The sequence below is a fragment of the Erpetoichthys calabaricus genome, chromosome 5 (assembly GCF_900747795.2).
Source record: "Erpetoichthys calabaricus chromosome 5, fErpCal1.3, whole genome shotgun sequence".
Taxonomy (NCBI): Eukaryota; Metazoa; Chordata; class Cladistia; order Polypteriformes; family Polypteridae; genus Erpetoichthys; species Erpetoichthys calabaricus.
Window position 1 is genome coordinate 246,193,154 of NC_041398.2, and position 25,850 is coordinate 246,219,003.

At 42.2% G+C, this 25,850-nt stretch overlaps 1 protein-coding gene across 1 annotated transcript in view; it reads left to right on the top strand.

The window, feature by feature from the left end:
* The window catches only part of hhip (hedgehog interacting protein), a 206,521-nt gene that overhangs the window by 9,716 nt on the left and 170,955 nt on the right, over positions 1–25,850 (top strand). Inside the window, exon 2 of the mRNA XM_028802729.2 lies at positions 11,403–11,598. Coding sequence (XP_028658562.2) covers positions 11,403–11,598 — 196 coding nt within the window. The remainder of the gene's footprint in view (positions 1–11,402; positions 11,599–25,850) is intronic.

A 25,850-nucleotide genomic window follows, 5' to 3' on the forward strand; every position in this document is an offset into this window, starting at 1 on the left:
CCACAGCATTTTGGACCCTAGCCGGGGAGGCTTGTGGAGTTTGCATACTTTCCCCTGGTTAATGTGGGTTACCTTGTGGGGGCTCTTGTTTCCAGGCTGTCAGGTTGATTGACAACAATAAACTGACCCAGTGTAGATACATGAATAGACAGTCAGATAGGAATGGCACTTTAACAGATAGATAGATAGATAGATAGATAGATAGATAGATAGATAGATAGATAGATAGATAGATAGATAGATAGATAGATAGATAGATAGATAGAGAGTGTAAAGTGTTCTAACTGGCTTGAGACAAGAACCCAAGTGACGTGGCATGCTGCAGGAGACAGTCCACATTTTGACTTTCACCAGACTCCCAGCATACCATAATGGAAAATCACAGGACCCATTGACCCCAGCAGGCTTTGTACCCTGGAAGAGCAATAGACAGGGACACCAATGCACAAAACTGGCAGCCAGGAGGTGGCGGGGAGTGACAGACCATCAGGCATTAGGACCTCAAAGGGCTGGCCCTGGAAACTCAAAACCTTCTGACGGACAGGTGGCAGGACGGGTTTACCAGCTGGGTGCGCTAAACGAGGAATTCTGTTTAAAGGCCAGTCCAGGGAGCATCAGCAGGAGATCAGATCTCCATCGAAGAGTGGCAAGTGGTCCCTGATCTGTAGTAGAAAAGTCCTGTTGCACCTTAGCAAGGAATGGACAATGAGGCAGGTGTGCTGGAGGAGTGCCAGTCAAAGACTTACTGACGGCTCAATGAGGGCAGAGACACCAGGAGCCACTAGAGGGAGTTCCACTCTGGTGTTCCAAAGCAAAAATTCCCACTCTGAGAGACAAAAAGAGAGAAAAAAGGAACAGTATAACTGTGAAATACATTATATAACAGATAGATGTAAAGGGCATTATAGAATACATACATTTATGAGATACTATAGATAATAGAAATGCACTGTGTATCATATGTGAAAGGCACTATTAGAGAGATAGGGGTCTAAAAGACACAGCATGCATATACAGTACAAATATCAACAGGGCCCTCCGTGATGTTGGGGACAGTGAGACATCTTTTCTTGATATCCCCCTCTGCTCCACTTTTTAAAATTACAAATCAAACACTTCAGACCTTGTGATTGAAGTGCACACTCCAGACTTTCATTGAAGGTGATTTGCAGACATTTCTGTCACACAACTCTTTTTCTACACGATCCACCATTTTAGAGCACCAAAAGCCGTCGTCATATTTAGTTCTTTGCTGCATATCCCCCTTGCATGCAATGACTGCTTGAAGTCTCCGATTCATAGACATCAGCAGGTGCTGAGGGTCTTCTCTGGTGATCGGGGGATCTCCTCCCAGATCTGGACAGACAGGCAGACGCCGATGGTTCAAAACACCACACGTTTATTATACATATTTGCTATTTACTATGTCCCGCACACAACCCAGTGCCCCTGCACCATGCACCCTCAAGTCCAGGCCTCTCACAATGCCTCTCTTGCCTTCCTTCACCGCATCCACTCCTCTCCTCCTAGCTCTGTCCTCTTCCACCTGACTCCAGCTTCTGAAAGGAGGGAGGGGGCCCCTTTTATATTCACCCGGATGAGCTCCAGGGGCCTCATGTATAAACGGTGCGTACGCACAAAAATGTTGCGTAAGCCCGTTTCCACGCTCAAATCGCGATGTATAAAACGTAAACTTGGTGTAAAGCCGCGCACATTTCCACGGTAGCTCTAACCCTGGCACGCAAGTTCTCCGCTCGGTTTTGCAGACTGGCGGCACCCAGCGTCAAAGCAGTGCTACTGTTCTTGTTTGGTTTCGCTTTCTTTTTTAGATCCACATCCCTGACGCGGCTTTATCATATACACTGAAATTAACCGCATATTGTTTATCAGTTTATGGCATCTGACTGTAATTAACCTGTAACAAGATAATGGTCCACAGAATGGTCAAACTATTTCAAATACCATAACTGCTTTAGCGTTGTCACTCTCACTGCACCGTCTTCTTCTTCTTCTTTCAGCTGCTCCCATTAGGTGTTGCCATATCGGATCATCTTTTTCCATATTCCTCTCACTGCACCACTCGGAGTATTTAAATCACTGTATCTGAGTGTGAATCACAGCAGCAGCCTATTGGAAAGAGAGTTATCAGGATACAGCATCAAGCACACGCTGCCTCAGCCATGCTGTCTATTTGAACTGCTCCCATACAGCAAACGCTTTAGAGCCTTTCCTGTACGGACCTCGCGGTTCACAAACAGTTTCATCCCAAGAACTCTAAACGCACTCAATTAGTCCATCAAGTGCTGCTTGTAGAGCTGTTAGTACTTATAAGTACAATCACCTCACTGTAAACTGGCACTACAGTTATAATATTACACAACCTGAGCCACTTTATAAAGCACGTATTTACATATGATGACGATATCATTTTTAAGATGAAATGCAGCAAAATATGTTTATTATCCATCCGTCCATTTTCCAACCCGCTGAATCCGAACACAGGATCACGGGGGTCTGCTGGAGCCAATCCCAGCCAACACAGGGCACAAGGCAGGAACCAATCCTGGGCAGGGTGCCAACCCACCACAGGACACACACAAACACACCCACACACCAAGCACACACTAGGGCCAATTTAGAATTGCCAATCCACCTAACGTGCATGTCTTTGGACTGTGTGAGGAAACCGGAGCACCCATATGTTTATTATATTATACAGATAAAACTTTAACTTCATGTTAAATAATCTATATTGTTAATAATTAAACATGTGAGGACATGGTGTGAGGAGCTGGCGCTCCGTTCACAGATTGTTCCTGCCTTGCGTTGTATTCTTGCTGGTGCTGACGCGACACTGAAAGGATAGACGGATAGAATAATTAAACACGTACTATGGAGATATTTCAGTGTTCCTTAAAAGTTTTGAAGAATCGCCGTTCTCAGCTTACAGATGGCTTCACGTCTATTACAGAGCTGATTGTGTGGCAATTGGGTATTTGGAGAAAGAAAAGTAAGGACAGGAATTGGAGGTCAGTACGTTTGAAAAAGACAGTACTGCTGTAATAAAATATTTCAGGTCGCGCACAGCGCAGCAAGCATCTTGTGGGAGGCAGGAGCAATCTCTCTCACTGCGCCACCGTGTTCCCAAAAGATATCACGTATACATCTCAGTATTTTAATTATTCAGAGAGCTGTAATACCACGAATGTCATGGATTCTGTGTCCTCTTGGAGGTAGAGAAAGCCCGTTTAAGAAGCACGTAGTGATTCACACACACAGAGCACATAGAAGATCAAATACAAAGCAAAGCATTTAACATGCTACTTTAGTTACGATGGGATTTGAGAAACTAGTAAATTAAATGATTTTAAGATGAAGTTTATGATGTTCTACTTTAATGACAAAATAAACTATATGATTAAAGTGAAAATTTCGAGATTAAAGTTGACATTTCGTGCTTTTTCCCCACTGTGTGCCTATTTTTTTTTCACTGTACCCTAATAAGCTTTCATATGACACTCAGACGGTGGGCTACGACTCGCCTTTTCACGTCGACTTTGATATCTGATAACTTCTTGTTTATTTCGGGCACTGTGTGACTTTGTGAACTTGAGCTTTCGAGTTTCTCCGACACGCTATGTCACTCGATCAACTTTCTTTTGTTGTTTATATTGCTGTTTAAACCAACAAATAGCACGTTTTTCTTTGCCTCCCCTTGGTATTTGCTGAAATTCTATTTCCCCCGTGCTTTTGCCATTGCCTTTTCACAGAACATTGAGCTTAAGGGCTATTTATATTGATTTGCATATTCAAAGAGGCGTAATTCTGGGAGGAGTTGAGGCAGGACAGCAGGCGCGTGCACGAGTGTTATTTTTCACACTGAACGGGATTTATGGAGCGGAAGAACATGGAAGCTGGCATACGCACAGATTTATGCATCTGGATCCCGTGGTCCCCATACCAACCAGGGCGGTTGCCCTCTTGTGGTCCGGACGAGGCTTAGTCCCTCTTCCAGTCCTTCCAGGTGTCCTGGCTGGGTACCACCCCCAGCTGCCGCCACAATATATATATATATATATATATATATATATATATATATATATATATATATATATATAGTGAAATAGGGCGGCCCAGACACAGACAGGCAGACACATTTACAGCCATCACCACACGTTTATTTACACTATATTATATACAAAGTCTTAAGTGCACCGCCACACAAACCCCAACAGTCTCCGAAAAGTCCAGGCTTCACTTAGCCACCTCTCTTTCTCTTTCTCTTCACTCTTTGTCTCTCCAGGCCTCTCCTTGCCGCCTCCTCTCTGACCTCGTCAACCTCCTCACCCGACTGCAGCCTTGATTGAAGGGAGGCGTCTCCTTAAATAGGCAGGCGGCTGATGACCACACCAGGCCACCTGCCACAATATATATATATATATTAGGGGGCTTTCCCCCCTACTTGCTTCGTGTGATCTGTGCTACACAACGATCATTTAAAAGCCTGTACAGCAGCTGTCCTTTTGTCTCGCTTCCTTGTCTCGTGGGACGTTAAAGTGTCTCCGAGAGAAGTAGGGCGTGACATGCAAGAAGTCTCACGGGACTTCAAAGTGTCTCTCCGAGATGATCACATCTTGACCCAAGATTTTTTTATATAATAGATATATATATATATATATATATATATATATATATATATATATATATATATATATATATATATATATATATATCGGTCTGTATATTTCTACTTGTGTAACATTAATCGTATTCACCCCTCCGTCACTCTCCACACCACTGCTGTCCTCGTTCATAGCCTTGTCACTTCTCGTCTCGATTATTGCAATTCCCTTTTCTTTGGTCTTGTTCCCAAATCTCTGTATAAGCTTCAACTGGTCCAGAATTCAGTTGCCTTCCCTCATCATTACTAGAACCCCCTCAATTCACCATATCAGCTTCATTGGCTTCCAGTTTAGTTCCACATTCAATTCAAAATTCTTCTGTTAACTTTTAAGGCTCTTCACAACCTCGCCCCTCCGTATCTGTCTGACCTCCTCCATGTTGCCATTCCCTCCCGTACCCTTAGATCCTCTTCCTCCATCCACTTGACTGTCCCCTTCGTCCGTCTTACCACCATTCAGTTGCTCTGCTCCCCAGCTCTGGAGCTCACTACCATCTGAGCTTAGAAATATTGAATCATTCTCACTTTTCAAATCTAAACTTAAAACTGATTTGTTTAAGACGGCTTTTTCTCTTTGATTACAATTGCTCTTTCTGATTTTAACTTTTGTATTTTACTTTTCTTTGTAATCTGTGTTTTATCTATTGTTCGGTGTCCTTGAGTGTTTAGAAAGGCACTTACAAATAAATAAAATGTATTATATATATATATATGAGAGAGACAGAGAGTAGAAGAAATGCATTGCATGTACATGTGACGGCATGGTGGCGCAGTGGGTAGCACTGCTGCCTCATAGTAAGGAGAACCGTCTGGGTTCGCTTCCCGGGTCCTCCCTGTGTGGAGTTTGCATGTTCTCCCCATGTCTGCGTGGGTTTTCTCCCACAGTCCAAAGACATGCAGGTTAGCTGCATTGGTGATCCTAAATTGTCCCTGGTGTGTGCTTGGTGTGTGGGTGTGTGTGCGTGTGTGTGTGTGCACCCCGCCCGGGATTTGTTCCTGCCTTGCATCCTGTGTTGGCTGGGATTGGCTACAGCAGACCCCCGTGACCCTGTAGTTAGGATATAGCAAGTTGGATAATGGATGGATGGATGGATATGAAAGGCACAGATTCACAATGAACAGATAGACGGAGAGAGTGCTGGATTTGACACGCGTTGACGTGAATGTAAGTAAGGACTTCACTGCATTCTGTACACATGACATTAATGGCCGTATAATAAAGGCACTATATGATATATTGATAAACAGCTACGAAAGGCACTGTATATTAGGTAGATGCCAGGGATTGTGTCTGCTGTGGGCTTTCTGCACCTCTGCTTGTCCCGTCGGTGAGTGGCATTTCTGGGTGGTGACACCCCAGTGCCATGAAACGCAGTGTAACGTCAGATAAAACATGTTCTCCAAACCCGGGCAGGCCTGTTACTCTTTTTAGCGACGCCCCATTAATCTTGATCCTATTCCAAGTCTATGTGTCTGATTTTGTTACAGTAGAATATGAAACGTGTGCTGCAGATGGCTTTAATTAGCCCACAGCAGCAACACAGCTACTAGAATGTTATGATATTTAATTTTTAGCCCATGTCATACCTGCCTGGATTTAAGGTGGAGTTTGGTTAAACCTAAATGATTTTCCGTAATCCATTGTGCGTGGGAGAGGAAAAATGTCCAAATGTCCCTTTTTGAAATTTTCAATGAAGAAAAAGCAGGCCCTTGTAAGAGCCGACTTACTGCAGAAGGCCAGCTCTCCAGGTTTGGCCAGCAGCAGGTTTAATTGACTTGGACAGACTGTTGGTTTGTTGATCCCAAAGCCAGAATGATGGCTCTATCTGTCTGCACAGGGCTGTTTACACAGCAGACCTCACACAGTGCAGAATGTGCAACCAGACTGCTGGGCTCACGCAGCCAGGACCTTCAATGGGGAGAAGATTGCATTGCATTTCAGATCATTTATTGAATCCTGCTTGTAATCCCCCTCCTTTGTTTAGTTTTGATGGGACCAAAACACGATCCCCAACCTGTGTGGAGAACTGTCTTTCATAAAGAGCTTTTCTTTGTCACCAGACTTAAAGTTGGATTTGGATAACAAAAGTGAAAATATAGACCCTCCTAGTTGGCGGAGTGTAAGGAGCACACAAGTCTGCATTTAGTCTGTCAGCTTTAGTGGAACACAGCAGCGAGAGAGTGGGCATCAACAGTGGAGGGCACCACAGGATGGCGTGATAGGGATTAAGGCTGTGAGCCACACCTGAGCAACACCAGGCAGAGATACAAGACAGAAATGAGGGGAAGAGCGAAAGGAATAGGAATTCAAATAAAAGATGGGAAAAAATAAAATGCATTTGGAACAAAGGCCTGCTGTGTACAGCCTGGGACTACGCCAGGAGCATCCAATAAAAGTGCATCTCCTATCTTATAGCGCCTTTCACATCTATCTATCTATCTATCTATCTATCTATCTATCTATCTATCTATCTATCTATCTATCTATCTATCTATCTATCTATCTATCTATCTATTATATAGTGCCTTTCACATTATCTATCTATCTATCTATCTATCTATCTATCTATCTATCTATCTATCTATCTATCTATCTATTATATAGTGCCTTTCACATTATCTATCTATCTATCTATCTATCTATTATATAGTGCCTTTCACATTATCTATCTATCTATCTATCTATCTATCTATCTATCTATCTATCTATCTATCTATTATATAGTGCCTTTCACATTATCTATCTATCTATCTATCTATCTATCTATCTATCTATCTATCTATCTATCTATCTATCTATCATTTTTCATTCCAACAGATGGTACATCACTAATATTTGTAGTAATAAAGTACATTGCATTTTCATTCCAACAGATGGTACATAACCAACATTTGCATTGCATTGTGTATTTGGGACAGGGTTGTTATAAAATTTTATTTATTTATGTATTGAGGTTCTGCAAAATGCCTTTTATCTATCTATCTATCTATCTATCTATCTATCTATCTATCTATTATATAGTACCTTTCATATCTATCTATCATTATATAGTGCCTTTCACATCTATCTATCTATCTATCTATCTATCTATCTATCTATCTATCTATCTATCTATCTATCTATCTATCTATTATATAGTACCTTTCATATCTATCTATCATCATATAGTGCCTTACACATCTATCTATCTATCTATCTATCTATCTATCTATCTATCTATCTATCTATCTATCTATCTATCTATCTATCTATCTATCTATCTATTATATAGTGCCTTTCACATTATCTATCTATCTATCTATCTATCTATCTATCTATCTATCTATCTATCTATCTATCTATCTATCTATTATATAGTGCCTTTCACATTATCTATCTATCTATCTATCTATCTATCTATCTATCTATCTATCTATCTATCTATCTATCTATCTATTATATAGTACCTTTCATATCTATCTATCATCATATAGTGCCTTACACATCTATCTATCTATCTATCTATCTATCTATCTATCTATCTATCTATCTATCTATCTATCTATCTATCTATCTATTATATAGTACCTTTCATATCTATCTATCATCATATAGTGCCTTACACATCTATCTATCTATCTATTGATCATATAGTGCCTTTCACATCTATCGATCTATATATAGTGCTTTTTACATCTATCAAGACAGACAGACAGACAGACAGACAGACAGACAGATAGATAGATAGATAGATAGATAGATTTAACTTTATTTGTCCCCAAGGCCTAACTTGCATTATTACTCCACACAGGTGATTGACGCTCCAGCCCAGTACAGAGTGCTGTTTTCGATCAGCCAGGACTTGTCCATTCTTTTCTTAGGTGCCTCACTGTGTGAATGGACAAACTGCGTCATCACATCCACACTGTCAACCCAATAGGACATATAGAGCACTGCCTCTGAAATGCAGAGGTGATTTGAGCCTTTGGCCTCATTGTGGGCTTGTCCATTAGCATAGCACTCTTACATGTTTCTAATTCAATGTTCACTCACTTCTATTCATTTTTGGGTTCAATCATTTGATATCAACTTAACTGGGCAGCTATCCCTCTTAGTTGTTAGCATTTTGATGTGAGAAGTGACTGGTGATATAGTCACAGATACTGGCTGTACTTTTGCCTTGTGGGTCAAGATTAAAGTGCTTCATAAGCAACTTTGGGAAACTGAAAAAGTGAAATTCTTCCTTGCTGATTGATGGACACTTGGGATGAATGGCAAAGATCCCTAGAGATTTTTCATGCATGGCATGCACTGGGAGACTGAAGTGTTTGTCCTTGAAGACTGCCACCTGTCAATGCTCTTATTGCTAGGAATGGAGACGGTGGTGTCAGTACGGCTCACCGCCCACCTGTCACAGCTGAAGTACAAGTTGCCAGGGGAGGGATAGGGTCCTTCGGTTTGGAAGGTATAATCTTAGCAGTCTTATTGGGCCTAAGCTGCATTAGTACTTTGCACAATTGGTTGACGAGTCCTGCCCAGTAGACAGTTGTTTTCTCAAACAGACATTTCTTAGGAGGTGTCTGACTGTGTGGACGGACAGACTTGGTCAAATGGAGGTGGTGCGCCATCACACCCACACTGTCGACCCAGTCCCCATTTGGCATCAAGCATTAAGAGCATTGACTCTGAAAAGAAGGGCAATCAAGTAGTCAGTCGAGCAAATGTTGGCTGAAGGAGGTGACTGAGCCTTCAGCCTCACCGCGGGTGAGTCCGATAGTGCTGGTGCAGAAGACCATAAATATTCCATATTCAATGTCCACTCATTTCAGTGAAATTTTACTTTATTTTCTATGTCCATTATTGGGTTAAAGCATTTGATGTTAACTGAACTGGGCAAAGAAACGTTGAAAGTGTCTTTGCCAACAGCGACATTAAATGAAAACGTCTGAGCCTCCTCATCATTTGACAAAGCCCCGCTTATATCATATCAGGGAAAAGCTTCTCGTGTCGACCCCGTACATTGAGATGATGGTTTATTTAACAACTCTGCATCTGCTGTCCATGTTCAGCCTTTTTTTTTCCATTTTGTCGGTGCCAGTGTATTAAATATTCTGTAAAGTGACGCTGAAACCTCAGTTGAAGGAATGCATCACTTAAACAGTCGAGAGTATATGAAAAGAATGTGCTACACAAGTGGAGCAAGCGAGTCTTCAGAGAGAGAAAGGGTCAAGGTTGAGATCTTGTAATAATCAAAAGCACGCAAAGAGTGGAAAAACATTTGGGGTGGATTTTACTGATGCATTTTGACATTGAAAAGTCTGAAAACTGGAGCTTAATGGCTTCCTTCCTTGTCAGTATTTACACAAGCAGGCCAAGCAGTGATGCAACGTTTCACTTCCCACATAGTTCTCCTTGGCCCTCTGCTTTATGTAACAGGAGGGCAATCAGAAATGCCGGCAGGATCTGCCGCTGGCCGGCCAGAGCTGCTGATGGTCACGTTTATCTATTAAACACCTTGATATTTGGTGACCTGCACAGCTTTGTAGAGTGTGCACTGTGGAGGTCTACTGGATAAGGCATGGCGCTGTAAACCATAATGTCACCAGTACTCCATGTGTCACCTCGACGAGCCAGTTAGTGTTCTGGTTGGTGGAGTAAAGAACCAAGTATGCTGTATCTGTAAGGTACTGTAGAATAGTTCTCACCATTAAAAAGGCGCTATATAGCATATCAGCTTAATGTGATCTACTCCCATCTCTGAATACACTTAGAAAAAAGAAAGAGGTGACTACAGCTGACAGTGCTGGCACTGGAACGGCCATTTTCATTCCAAAAAGATACAACATTCAAGTGCAATAAAGTCTACATGTAAGTCCCTCTATACATCACTTAGCAATCCTTCACATTAGAGATCACCTTTTATGTACAGATATGAAATACACAATACGACAGATAGATCTGAAAGGCACTATATAATAGTAGATTAATATAAAGAACACTACATATATATAAACATGGAGGACAATCAGATTGATAGAGATTTGAAAGGCACTGGCTTATATATGGATAACAGAAAAACAGGTACGTAAGTAAGGCACTATGTATTTTATATATATATATATATATATATATATATATATATATATATATATATATATATATAATATAAAGATAGATAGATAATGAAAGGCACTACATAAAAGATAGATATGCAAGACTCTAAGATTCACTGAAGTGAAATATACAGTTTGACAGAATGGCATGAAATGCTGTAGAGCAGATTGAAAAGACGTTAATGGTAAATAACTATGACATGCATGCTGCTCAGATAGATAGAAATGAAAGGTGCTGTATAATAAGTTTAAATGTGCAAGGCACTATGTAAGAAATTTAGAAAGATATGAAAGGCATGATAGATAGATAGATAGATAGATAGATAGATAGATAGATAGATAGATAGATAGATAGATAGATAGAAATGAAGGGCATTACATAATAATAATAATTTATTTATATTGCACATTTCCCATGCTCAAGATGGACAGATGTCAAAGGCACTATATGATAGACAATTGTGCTTCTTCTGTTTCAGTCCAATGTGCTGCCCTCCCTTTCTTTCTTGCTTAAGGATGTAGGAATGATTTTGTTAAAAATCACCAGCACTCTCTTCCTTTTCTTTTAACAAGTCTCCCATTTTATTGGTGTTGTTTGTTTACATGTTTTTGGTTTTGTGGCTTCCAGATATTTTCAGTTTCCAACAACACAGAATGTGCAAAGCTGCTAGAGGAGATCAAGTGTTCCCGCTGCTCGCCACATGCCCAGGGCTTGTTTCATTCTGCTGATCAGGAGGACTCGTCTGACCGGGAGCCCGTGCTGCCCCTGCTGTGCCAGGATTACTGCTCTGAGTTCTACTACACTTGCCGGAGTCACATACCAGGTAACAAAAGTGCTAAGTGTGCTTTAATCATAGCTCATCTGGTATATAACTGCAATGCCAAGTTTACCGTGTTAAAATGTAGGCTGATCCCAGTCCAGTTGACACTTTATGCCAATAAAGGGCGACAGGCTTTTTGTGACTTTGCTGAGCGCACAGACGTTTTTTTTTTACTTCGCCTCAATGTTTGAAGTGGATTGTGTGGCAGATCAGATTCTGGAACATAAGCCATCTGGCAAGTTTTCAGGTTTTGATGAAGAAGTTAATTAGTCTCGTCTGCTGTGGTGTTAATAAAAGTGCAACTTCCTTTTAGTCAGATTTTGTAATTCTTTAATTTGTTGCTTGAAAGAATCATCACAGTTACCAAACTATATGCTGTTGCCTTTATTGATCATTTCTATTTCAGTAACATCAACTATTAGAAAGCAAACTGTTCTTTATTTAACAGATCAACAATGTAAAGCAGACAATAAACACCTGCCAGGGCCCACAATGAAGAGAAATAAAACTAAGTAACTAATGAAGACCTCAGCATATTCAATGGTGGCAGTGCACCATCTATCGGAATGTTTTCTAATGTATGTAAATAATGAAATAGATAGATAGATAGATAGATACTGCATTGCATTTTTCATTCCAACAGATTTGTATTAACAAAATAAATTACACTTGTGCATGTATTTTTTCATTTCAACAGATGCTACTAAACAAACATTTGTAGCAATAAAATGCATTGAACGTTTCATTCCAACAGATGGCACATCACACAAACTTTTGTTATAATGCAATGCATTTTATGTTTCACTCCAACAGATGGTGCACCACAAAACATTTGTAGCAATGACATGCATTGCATTTTTCATTCCAACAGTTGGCACATCACTACCATTTGTAGTAATAAAGTACATTGCATTTTTCATTTCAACAGATGGCACATCAGTAACATTTGCAGTAATAAAGTATATTGCATTTTTCATTCCAACAGATGGCACATCACTACCATTTGTAGTAATAAAGTACATTGCTTTTTTTCATTCCAACAGTTGGCACATCACTAACATTTGCAGTAATAAAGTACATTGCGTTTTTCATTTCAACAGATGGTACATCACTACCATTTGTAGTAATAAAGTACATTGGATTTTTCATTCCAACAGATGGTACATAACCAACATTTGCATTGCATTGTGTATTTGGGACAGGGTTGTTATAAAATTATATAATTTTATTTATTTATGTATTGAGGTTCTGCAAAATGCCTTTCATCTATCTATCTATCTATCTATCTATCTATCTATCTATCTATCTATCTATCTATCTATCTATCTATCTATCTATCTTATAGTGCCTTTCATATCTATCTGTATATTTATTATATAGTGCTTTTCATATCTATCTGTCTATTATATAGTGCCTTTCATATCTATCTATCTATCTATCTATCTATCTATCTATCTATCTATCTATCTATCTATCTATCCATTATATAGTGCCTTTCGTATCTGTGTATCTATATATTTATTATATAGTGCTTTTCATATCTATCTATCTATCTATCTATCTATCTATCTATCTATCTATCTATCTATCTATCTATCTATCTATCTATCTATCTATCTATCTATCTATCTATCTACAGTATCTAGTATATAGTGCCTTTCTAACCTACAATCTGCAACTTGATTAAGTGTGGTTTCATAATGGATTGATGGATCTACAAGCCATTATGCTGTAAATTGTTTGCCCTGTACAAAGAAATAAATCAAAAAGCATTCATCTATTAATTTCCTATACCGAATTTTCAATTAGAGGGTAAACAACTTCAGAAGCAAGGCAGAGACAAGCTCAATAGGATGTGTGTCTTTGTGTTAAACAAAAAAAGAGTGTGAAAAAGTGTACCCTACCATTTCCTAAGCCCACTTAATTCTGAGTAGGGTCACCAGAGACTTTCCAAAAAAATCACAGGGCTCAAGACAGGAACAAATCCCCGGACAGGGTGAACACACACACTGAAGTCAATTGAGCGACACCAGTCCACCTAACCAGCATGTCATTGGAGTGTGGGAGGAAACCCACGCAAGCACAAGGTGAACTTGTAATTTCCATGCATGCAGGACCCGGGACATGATCAGTGATGTCCTTATTGTGAGGCAGCATCTCCTCATGTTATTAAAAAAAAAATTGCAATAACAATTATATTTTTGGATGGTGCCAAAAAACTTCAGCAAAGTAAATCAAGTGAATTTTGTTGGACAGAAGAAAGAAAGAAAGAAAGAAAAAAAGAAAGAAAGAAAGAAAGAAGCAATCCGGCTGACAAGACAAGAGTTAACCGGAGTCCTGACGAGCACAGGAGCCCGAGCCACAGGAACCTCACTCCGCAGATCAACATATGTGGTGATGAATGACAAATTTATTTTTCTACAAAGTTTGTGTATATGTAAAACTGCTGAAGTGCATCAAGATGTCAAGTGCCTTGGGTGGCCACCCAGGTTGTTTTGGAAGATAACCAGATGGATGTAGAGCTTCAGCTGTAGTGCCGGGATGTGGACAGGGATTTTTGGAGAGCGCCGAGGAGCTGAGCCTGCAGACAGGACGTGGAGTGCGCGGGCGAGACGCACAGAAGGTTTTCTCTTTGATTTGGCGGAGTAGTCAGAGTACGAGCCGGGATTAATGACATTTTTCATGAGATGTGACACTCTGTCAAATAGGTATTTTAGAAAAAATTCCCTTTTTTATAACACTTATCCACTTCACTGGTCATGGGGTAAGAAAGAATAAAAACGTGCTGTGACTGAAAGGCTTGTAAAGCAAAAGTTAACACGTCAACTGCCGCAATGGCAGCAGGTCCATTAGTACCTGACGACAACGACAAATCAGAGTGTTACTTTCATATTTACTGATTAAAATCAATTTTTGTTATTGAGCAAACTCACTATAAAAGGCAATTTCTAGACAAAATATAGTCGAGTTAAGTCGTAGTTGCAACAACTGTATCAGTCGGCATTTAAAGTATTAAAGAAGAGGCCACCATTCTGTTATATAATGACTCTCAAATCTACATCTAGATAGACAGATTGATACGAAAGGCACTATATGATAGATAGATAGATAGATAGATAGATAGATAGATAGATAGATAGATAGATAGATAGATGAAAGGCACTATATAAATAGATACATAGATCATACAAATCAATTACTCACTCACACACACTCGTAGACTGAAATCATCAATTAACTGAACAAGTCGCTCTCGTTTAGTTTTCACATTCCGAACAATTTATGAGGTTCTCTTTTCCTGTCTTTTTTATTTAAGGTTAATCCATTCCATGAAGAAACAACCTAATCTTGTTATAGGGTTAAGAAAAGTAATGATACAGTGTATTTGTCTGGAACTTTTTCAGTGCATGTTCTGTTTTTAATCGAGACCCTTGTCTGCCGTGAGAAGACGAACTGGCAGCTCATGGAAGTGGATTTCAAAAGCTGGGAAAAGACAGACTCCTGTTCTATAGTGCAATAGTTGCCAATTATTTTATTTATTTATTAATTTTTTCAACATAAAACTTCGATTTTTTAATTTTTTTGCTATTTGTTCAAATATCATCATTGTACAGAAAAAGAAAGGGAAAAAGGCTAAACATGGCACATTTACTGTGGTACTGTGGTTTCTAAGCTACATCGACATGAGTTCAGTTCCTATTTCCCAGTCCTCAAGTCAGTTTACTTTTCGTATCTCAAAGCCGTAAACAAACCTCCTATGATGAAAAACAATTTTGGACGGCGTTTTCACTCGCCCGGACGCGGGTCACCGGGGCCCCACTCTGGAGCCAGGCCTGGAGGTGGGGCTCGATGGCGAGCACCTGGTGGCCAGGCCTGCACCCATGGGGCTCGGCCGGGCACAGCCCGAAGAGGCAATGTGGGTCCCCCTTCCCATGGGCTCAACACCTATGGGAGGGGCCAAGGAGGTCGGGTGCAGTGTGAGTTGGGTGGTGGCCGAAGGCGGGGACCTTGGCGGTCCAAACCTCGGCTACAGAAGCTGGCTCTTGGGACGTGGAATGTCACCTCTCTGAAGGGGAAGGAGCCTGAGCTAGTGCGCGAAGTTGAGAGGTTCCAGCTAGATATAGTTGGACTCACCTCGACGCACAGCTTGGACTCTGGAACCAATCTCCTTGAGAGGGGCTGGACTTTGTGCCACTCTGGAGTTGCCCCCGGTGAGAGGTGCAGAGCGGGTGTGGGTATACTTATTGCCCCCCGACTTGGAGCCTGTACATTGGGGTTTACCCCGGTAGACGAGAGGGTAGCCTCCCTTCGCCTTCGGGTGGGGGGACGGGTCCTAACTGTTGTTTGTGCGTATGCACCGAACAGCAGTTCGGAGTACCCACCCTTTTTGGAGTCCCTGGAGGGGGTGCTAGAGGGCATACCTTCTGGGGACTCCCTCGTACTGCTGGAAGACTTCAATGCTCACGTGGGCAATGACAGTGAGACCTGGAAGGGTGTGATTGGGAGGAATGGTCCCCCTGATCTGAACCCGAGTGGTGTTTTGTTATTGGACTTCTGTGCTCGTCACGGATTGTCCATAACGAACACCATGTTCAAGCATAGGGGTGTTCATATGTGCACTTGGCACCAGGACACCCTAGGCCTCAGTTCGATGATCGACTTTGTGGTCGTGTCGTCGGACTTGTGGCCACATGTCTTGGACACTCGGGTGAAGAGAGGGGCGGAGCTGTCAACTGATCTCCACCTGGTGGTGAGTTGGCTTCGATGGTGGGGGAGGATGCCGGTCAGGCGTGGTAGACCCAAACGTGTTGTGAGGGTCTGCTGGGAACGTCTGGCAGAGCCCCCTGTCAGAAGTAGCTTCAACTCCCACCTCCGGCAGAACTTCGACCACATCTCGAGGGAGGTGGGGGACATTGAGTCCGAATGGGCCATGTTCCGTGCCTCTATTGTTGAGGCAGCTGACCGGAGCTGTGGCCGTAAGGTGGTCGGTGCCTGTCGTGGCGGCAATCCCCGAACCCGTTGGTGGACACCGGCGGTGAAGGATGCCGTCAAGCTGAAGGAGTCCTACCGGTCCCTTTTGTCCTGTGGGACCCTGGAGGCAGCTGATAGGTACCGGCAGGCCAAGCGGAATGCGGCTTTGGTGGTTGCTGAGATAAAAACTCGGGCGTGGGAGGAGTTTGGGGAGGCCATGGAGAACGACTTTCAGACGGCTTCGAGGAGATTCTGGTCCACCATCCGGCGTCTCAGGAAGGGGAAGCAGTGCAGTGTCAACACTGTATATGGTGGTGATGGTGCACTGCTGACCTCGACTCGGGACGTTGTGGGTCAGTGGGGGGAGTACTTCGAAGACCTCCTCAATCCCACTAACATGCCTTCCAATGAGGAAGCAGAGCCTGGGGACTTAGAGGTGGGCTCCCCCATCTCTGGGACTGAGGTCACCGAGGTGGTCAAAAAACTCCTTGGTGGCAGGGCCCCGGGAGTGGATGAGATACACCCGGAGTTCCTCAAGGCTCTGGATGTTGTAGGACTGTCTTGGTTGACACGACTCTGCAACATCGCATGGACATCAGGGACAGTGCCTCTGGATTGGCAGACCGGGGTGGTGGTCCCCCTCTTTAAGAAGGGGGACCGGAGGGTGTGTTCCAACTACAGAGAGATCACACTCCTCAGCCTCCCTGGAAAAGTCTATTCAGGGGTCCTGGAGAGGAGGGTCCGTTGGATAGTCGAGCCTCGGATTCAGGAGGAACAGTGTGGTTTTCGTCCTGGTCGCGGAACAGTGGACCAGCTCTATACCCTTAGCAGGGTCCTGGAGGGTGCATGGGAGTTTGCCCAACCAGTCTACATGTGTTTTGTGGACTTGGAAAAGGCATTCGACCGTGTCCCTCGGGGAATCCTGTGGGGGGTACTCCGAGAGTATGGGGTACCGGCCCCCCTGATAAGGGCTGTTCGGTCCCTGTACGATCGGTGCCAGAGCTTGGTCCGCATTGCCGGCAGTAAGTCGAACCCGTTTCCAGTGAGAGTTGGACTCCGCCAGGGCTGTCCTTTGTCACCGATTCTGTTCATAACTTTTATGGACAGAATTTCTAGGCGCAGCCAGGGTGTTGAGGGGGTCCAGTTTGGTGGGCTCAGGATTGGGTCACTGCTTTTTGCAGATGATGATGTCCTGTTTGCTTCATCAGGCCGTGATCTTCAGCTCTCTCTGGATCGGTTCGCAGCTGAGTGTGAAGCGGCTGGGATGAGAATCAGCACCTCCAAATCCGAGACCATGGTCCTCAGCCAGAGAAGGGTGAAGTGCCCTCTCAGGGTTGGTAGTGAGATCCTGCCCCAAGTGGAGGAGTTCAAGTATCTCGGGGTCTTGTTCACGAGTGAGGGAAGAATGGAGGGTGAGATCGACAGGCGGATCGGTGCGGCATCCGCAGTAATGCGGGCTCTGCATCGGTCTGTCGTGGTGAAAAAGGAGCTGAGCCGCAAGGCAAAGCTCTCAATATACCAGTCGATCTATGTTCCTACCCTCACCTACGGTCATGAGCTATGGGTAGGGACCGAAAGAACGAGATCGCGAATACAAGCGGCTGAAATGAGTTTCCTCCGCAGGGTGTCTGGGCTTTCCCTTAAAGATATGGTGAGAAGCTCAGAGTAGAGCCGCTGCTCCTCCGCATCGAGACGAGTCAGATGAGGTGGCTCGGGCATTTGATCAGGATGCCTCCTGGACGCCTCCCTGGTGAGGTGTTCTGGGCACGTCTAACCGGGAGGAGGCCCCGGGGAAGACCCAGGACACGTTGGAGGGACTATGTCTCTCGACTGGCCTGGGAACACCTTGGGATTCTCCCGAAAGAGCTAGAAGAAGTGGCCGGGGAGAGGGAAGTCTGGGCATCTCTGCTCAAGCTGCTGCCCCTGCGACCCGACCTCGGATAAGCGGAAGAGAATGGATGGATGGATGGATCTCAAAGCCGGGCTGATTTTTTAACTCTTTAATTTCCTAAATATATCCTTAATATAGACATATGCATAGATAGAAATGAAAAGCATTATATAAGAAAGAAAGAAAGAAAGAAAGAAAGAAAGAAAGAAAGAAAGAAAGAAAGAAAAGGCACTATGATAATAATAAGTTGCATTTATAGAGCACATAGATAGATAGATAGATAGATAGATAGATACTGTGAAAGGCACTATATAATAGATAGATACATAAATAGGTATTGTGAAAGTCACTATATAATATATCTGAAAGGCACTATATAACAGGTAGATAGATATGTAAAGCACTATATAATAGATAGATAGATAGATAGATAGATAGATAGATAGATAGATAGATAGATAGATAGATAGATAGATAGATAGATAGATACTTTATTAATCCCAGGGGGAAATTCACATACTCCAGCAGCAGCATACTGATAATAACAATATTAAATTAAAGAGTGATAACAATGCAGGTATACAGACAGACAATAACTTTGTATAATGTTAAAGTTTACCCCCCGGGTGAAATTGAAGAGTCGCATAGTGTGGCGGAGGAACAATCTCCTCAGTCTGTCAGTAGAGCAGGACGGTGACAGCAGTCTGTCGCTGAAGCTGCTCCTCTGTCTGGAGATGATCCTGTTCAGTGGATGCAGTGGATTCTCCATGATTGACTGGAGTCTGCTCAGCGCCCGTCGCTCTGCCACGGATGTCAAGCTGTCCAGCTCCGTGCCAACAATAGAGCCTGCCTTCCTCACCAATTTGTCTAGGCGTGAGGCGTCCCTCTTCTTTATGCTGCCTCCCCAGCACACCACCGTGTAGAGGAGGGCGCTCACCACAACCATCTGATAGAACATCTGCAGCAGCTTATTGCAGATGTTGAAGGATGCCTGCCTTCTAAGGAAGAATAGTCGGCTCTGTCCTCTCTTGCAGAGAGCATCAGTATAAACGGGAAGTGCAAAGACGGCTAAATCAAGGAAGCACTTCTTGACACAAAAAGTTATGGGAATGTGGAACAAAGTACCGAGATATGAATTTTGTCATGAACTGGAACCTCCATGAAAGCAAAAAGGCTGTGAGGCCTGCAAAAGCCTTCACAAGCCAGGCCAGGTCTCCTAGGCCTCCCTCCAAATGGGTTAAACTCCTCACTCCACAGGCAAGGCTGGCACCACCATTAAGGCAAATTAGGCGTTAACCTAGGGCACACTTCATTGGGGGTACCCAGCCCCACGGGTTAGCTACCAAACACACTAATAAGTTTGGCCTAGGGTCACAAAATAACCTGCTACTGCCATTGCCCACAGGCCTGCTTCAGGCTTTGAAGGCCCATATGAGATGTAAGCCTCAAAAGAACTTAAATGTCCCGAAGTGTGTCTTCTAAGAGATTTAGAAACCATGAAACCTTGGCTTGGAAATACAGATTATGAAATAAAATCTTTACTGTATAAAAATAAGACTCATTTGCAAAATTACCAACAAATACAGAAAAGGCTCCTCAGAGCAAACAGAAGCTTTAAAGGAGTTGCCTAAAACAAAATCCATGGTGAACAAGTCCCAAAAACACAATGTCATAATCAAAATCCATAAAACAAGAGCAATAATAATCAAAAGAACATGCTCACAATTCACAATATCACATGATTCCCAATGAACTTCTTCTACTTCTTCTTCTTCTTCTTCTGTTTCATGGCGCCTTCCCAACTGAATGGCCCGCCTTCATAGCCTTTTACAAGGTGGGGGGCAGTCCCTAAACAGAGATTGACAGGTGGCCCCGCCTGTTTTGGTTCCACCCACAAAGAACATACTCTCAATTGAGAGACAGTACACCAATATATAACCGCATATGAAATACAGTAAATGAAAATGACATAAAGACATGAGAGATGATAACTGAAAATAAGCAAACACAATAATAAAATATAAAATACACATAATAATATTTCCATACATGACAGAGTTGAAGCCTTGGCAACCTTTAAGAAGAAACTGGATGAGATCTCTGGGACAGCTTAGCTGTGTGCTGAACAAACGGGCCTGTTGGACTGAATTTCTTAGGTTCTAATGAAGCAGAAGCGTGAAGAACCTTTATGAAGTCTCTGGATGAGATAGGGAGGCAGCGTAGCTATTAGCTAAGCAATCAGGCCTGATGGACTGAATGGTGTCCTCGCATTTGTCCCATTTCTAATGTTTTCAACCTCCTTGGCATTAACCCCGAGTTTGATTTGAGCTCGGAATTCTGTGCAATTCCGGTTAAACCCAAGTCAGGCTCAGAGTGGCGTGTAAACCTGATAACTCACAGGACAGCATTCTACTGCCATCTAGTGGATGGATTATCATCATGCTGAAAAAAGACATTACAAGTACAAGTAGATGATATCACATAATACGATTTGGATTTGTTCAGAGTCCTGGAGACTTTGGCCATGAAGCTGCCTCCCCCTATTGGCCGTTCCACAGTTGGGCCAACCAATCCAAATAAAGACCCCTCTACCTGACGATTCCTGTGATCCTCCATCAGGGATGACTTTACCTTAGGCAGGCAAAACAACTTGGCAGGTTTTCCTTAATTTTTCACTTAAGCTGGCACTTCAGTCTTCAATCTGCCTCAAGAATGATAGATAGATAGATAGATAGATAGATAGATAGATAGATAGATAGATAGTATAGTAGGCAGGATAGATAGATAGATAGATAGATAGTAATTTAGTATAGTAGGCAGGATAGATAGATAGATAGATAGATAGATAGATAGATAGATAGATAGATAGATAGATAGATAGATAGATAGATAGTAGGCAGGATAGATAGATAGATAGATAGATAGATAGATAGATAGATAGATAGATAGATAGTAGGCAGGATAGATAGATAGATAGATAGATAGATAGATAGATAGATAGATAGTATAGTAGGCAGGATAGATAGATAGATAGATAGATAGATAGATAGATAGATAGATAGATAGATAGATAGTAATTTAGTATAGTAGGCAGGATAAATAGATAGATAGATAGTAATTTAGTATAGTAGGCAGGATAAATAGATAGATAGTAATTTAGTATAGTAGGCAGGATAGATAGATAGATAGATAGATAGATAGATAGATAGATAGATAGATAGATAGATAGATATTTATTTTTAAAACCAAACTTTACTTGAATAAACATAGGAATAAATCAAAACAGTAAACCAAACTCAATTTTAAGTCATACAGAAAACATTTACACACATTCCTTTTGATGAATATTCAGTTTCAAAACATTACATACTCAAATTGTTCTTAGAATAACATACATATATATATTTATCTAATCCCTCCCATTGTTTCCACCCTCCAATCCCACTTATCCTTAGTATTCTTTATTATCTCAAATCTATAAATAAGTAAAAACAAAAAAACACCAAACTCAGAGCACAAATTGTAAATAATTATCATCAACACATTTACAAAGTACATTATTTACGCACCACAATTCCTTAAACTGTGCTAAATTATTTGTAGACTTATAAAAATTAAAATCCACTAATATCCTACTTTCACACACTTTTCTAAAAAAGACAACAACATCTTCAATCCCACTCCCAGTAATTTTGTTTTTACGGGTCTTCCATATTGACAGTTTAGCTTGCCCGATAATAAAATTAATTAAATTCATAGTTTCTCTGGTTTGTCTTGTAATTCTCACCCCAAACACAAACACTGTGCTATTATACGGGACCCCCAGCCCTTCTACTATTCTTTCTATTACACTAAAGAAGCTCTGGAGTCCCCCACAGTACATAAAAGCATGATAAACAGTTTTCCTCAGACCACAAAAAGGACAGCAATCAGAAACCCCCGGACATATAATCGATAAGAAGGAGTTCACCGCTAGTATCCCATGCACCAACCTCCACTGCAGGTCTCCCATCCTACTGGCCAATGGCGGCTTGTACAACAACCTCCAGGCGGGGTTCAGTCCTTGAGGGGCTCCGAGTTTGTCTCTCCAAGGTGTGTCGTGTCTTCGTGTCCTCAGCTGTTCCATGTTGTTCACCTTCACGCACATCCTGTAGAGCTGCTTCCCCAGCACTGTAGGCAGAGATAACGCCTCAAGAGAACATAAGGCTAAAAAATCAGTCTCACCGTCCCTCAGTTCAACAGCTGGAGATACAGTAAGCGTTGGAAAAGGCGTTTCGTCAGTTGGCTTCAGTCGTGAGGTGAACATTCTGTGCAGGAGTGTCATGGATTCCCCATCCAGTGATGATTTTATCTTACACAGAAACTTCTCCATGAGGCGTACTGAGTGCACTCCTGTCTCCTCTGCTACCACCTGTGCACTTTTTCAATTGTAATTTTCCCAGTCAATTATGTCCTTTATTGTGGTTATTCCATGAATTATGAAATGATGAATAAAGTTTTCAGAAAGTCCTGTAGCAGTGCCAACAGCAGGATTGTAGAGCAGCGGTTCATCAAGGACCCAAAAAGAGGAAAGGTCATCACAGTCCTTTTTTATCGACAGCAGTTGCCACATTGCTAGAAGGCTTTTATAAAACTCTGGCAGATGTAAAGTCCCGATCTTATCAAAATGGCACAGCAGTAAACTTTTACCAAGTCCCATATGCCTGGCCTGTTTAAAGAAAAGTACGGCCAAGTTCATCCACTGGCTCTGCTCAACAGGGTACAGCAGTTTCTGAATGGTCTGAAGGCGGAAAACAGCAATCCTGCTGGTAATGTCAATAAGTCCTTGTCCGCCTTCATCCAACGGCAAGAATACAATGCCCTTCCGTATCCAATGGGTACCATTCCAAAAGAAATCCATGATCGCTTCCTGTATCTGTTGAACAAGCAAAGGTGGAGGTTGCAGACAAATACATTTGTGCCACAGGCTGGAGGTCACCAGATTATTAATTACCAGCATCCGTCCTCTATAAGATAACTGATGGAGTATCCACTTCCACTTAGTGAGCCGAGCTGTAACCTTGTCCAACAGACCCTCCCAGTTCTTTTGGATGTAGTGGTCATCTCCGAGATGGACTCCCAAGTACAGGAAACCCCCAGTTGTCCACTGCAGACCCCCTTCCAGTCGAGGAGGACTACATCCTGTCCAGTTCCCAACCAGCACTGCACTGCTTTTATTCCAATTAATTTTGGCTGAAGACGCTTTACTGTAATTCCGCAGACAGTCCGTTAGTTTGTCCAAATCCTTCTGGTCTTTGATGACTACTGCGAGATCATCAGCATAAGCCGTGACTTTCACAGGGTCCATGTTGCAGTTGGGGATGGTGAGACCAGTCAGCACCTTCCTCAGGTGCACCAGGAAAGGCTCCAATGCCAGAGCATACAACATACCGGACAAAGAGCAGCCCTGTCTGACTCCTCTTCTGACACTGAAAGGTGCGCACAAACCACCATTGACCTTGATTATACCAGAAATGTCACTGTAAAGTAATCGAATATAATTAATAAAAGACTCCCCAAACCCAAAAGCCTTCATGGTATTCCATAAAAAAGAGTGACTGACCCTATCAAAAGGTTTTTCCTGGTCGAGAAATATAAGACCAGTCCGAAAACCAAGATAGATAGATAGATAGATAGATGTGAAAGGCACTATATAATATAGATACTATATAATATAGATAGATAGATAGATAGATAGATAGATAGATAGATAGATAGATAGATAGATAGATAGATAGATAGATAGATAGATAGGCACTATATAATATAGATATAATACATAATATAGATCCTCACAGGTGGCGCAGTGGTAGTGCTGCTGCTTTGCAGTAAGGAGACTGTGGAAGATTGTGGGTTCGCTTCCCAGTTCCTCCCTGTGTGGACAGCGCTTTGAGTACTGAGAAAAGCGCTATATAAATGTAATGAATTATTATTATTATAAATATTAGCACAGCTTTTACAAGTCCCATAGCAAATGGCATATAACAGAGACATATGCATTACATTTGTCATTCCAACAGATGGTGCATCACAAATATTACACTGGTAGTGCTGCTGCTTTGCAGTAAGGAGACTGTGGAAGATTGTGGGTTCGCTTCCCGGTTCCTCCCTGTGTGAACAGCGCTTTGAGTACTGAGGAAAGCTCTATATAAATGTAATGAATTATTATTATTATTATTATTATACTATATAATATAGATAGATAGATAGATTGTGTAAGGCACTAGGTAACAAGAATTATATTAACCACAGGGATGCCAACAAGGTGCCAAGTACACTTACTGTATAACATGACTTATCTATAAGCAGCCATTCACTAAGTGTAAAGTGATTAGAGCTGCACGTATTTGTAAGTTCAGTCTCACAGTACCGGATGCCAGTCACTGGCACAGCGTATTGCACAAACTGTCACTGTCTGTTTAGAGGTCTGCCTGACCAGCTCACTACCGTTCAGAGCACAGAGGGCACAATGCCAATTCAGCTGACTGGTGTCTCATTATAGAGCCTGATGGCTGAGGGTGTAGGTGACCTTGAACGACGCTCCTTGGTTCTCTCATTCTGTTACTGAATGTCCTCCTCTGTTTAACCAAAACCTCGTCTGAGGGGTGAGTGTCATTGCCCTAAGTGACCGCTGTGGTGTCACTAGTGGGATTTGAACCCTGCACCTCAAGCTTTGGGGGTCCGTAGCTTATCCACTACACCACGGTGCCATTTCCTAACTTGTCATATAATGTAATAACATTTCCAAGTTTCCAGTCTTTGCTTCTCTCCAAAGCTCCCATACCTCAGACGTGCACCAGAATGACATCTGGCAGCCTCGATGAAGCCGTGAGAGTCAGCCATTCGCACCAGAGCCTTGGTCAGTGTTGATTCTGCTCCCCGCGGGGATTGGTTCTCGGTGCCCTGGCCTGTGTAGAAACAATGGGGGCTTAACACCCCCTGATAACGTATCTTTGACTCTTTATACAGATTTAAAAGCCATGTAAATTGTTAGTCACAACTGTCTGAGGAATGTGTGCTGCGTTTCACATTCCCATCAGATAGGCAGCCCTCTGTTTAGCTTCAGATGGTTCACTTGATGACACAGCGGGGGTCTGGGTGGGCAGGATTTGTTTCTTAGTTAGAATGTACCTTCTTTTTATATAAAAAAAGTGTTTTGTTTTTTTTTAATCTTTATGTTTATGGATTACTGAGTAAACTTTTACTTCACACCATCTGCTGAGGTATTTGGCCGCTCTAATTCCGTAGTTTGAATGCTGCGGCACGTCCAAACATCACATCAGCTCTGTATATAAATAAACAGATCTTTTACGTGCTTGTGTGAAAGGTTTAGAGAATAATTTTATGGAGCAGA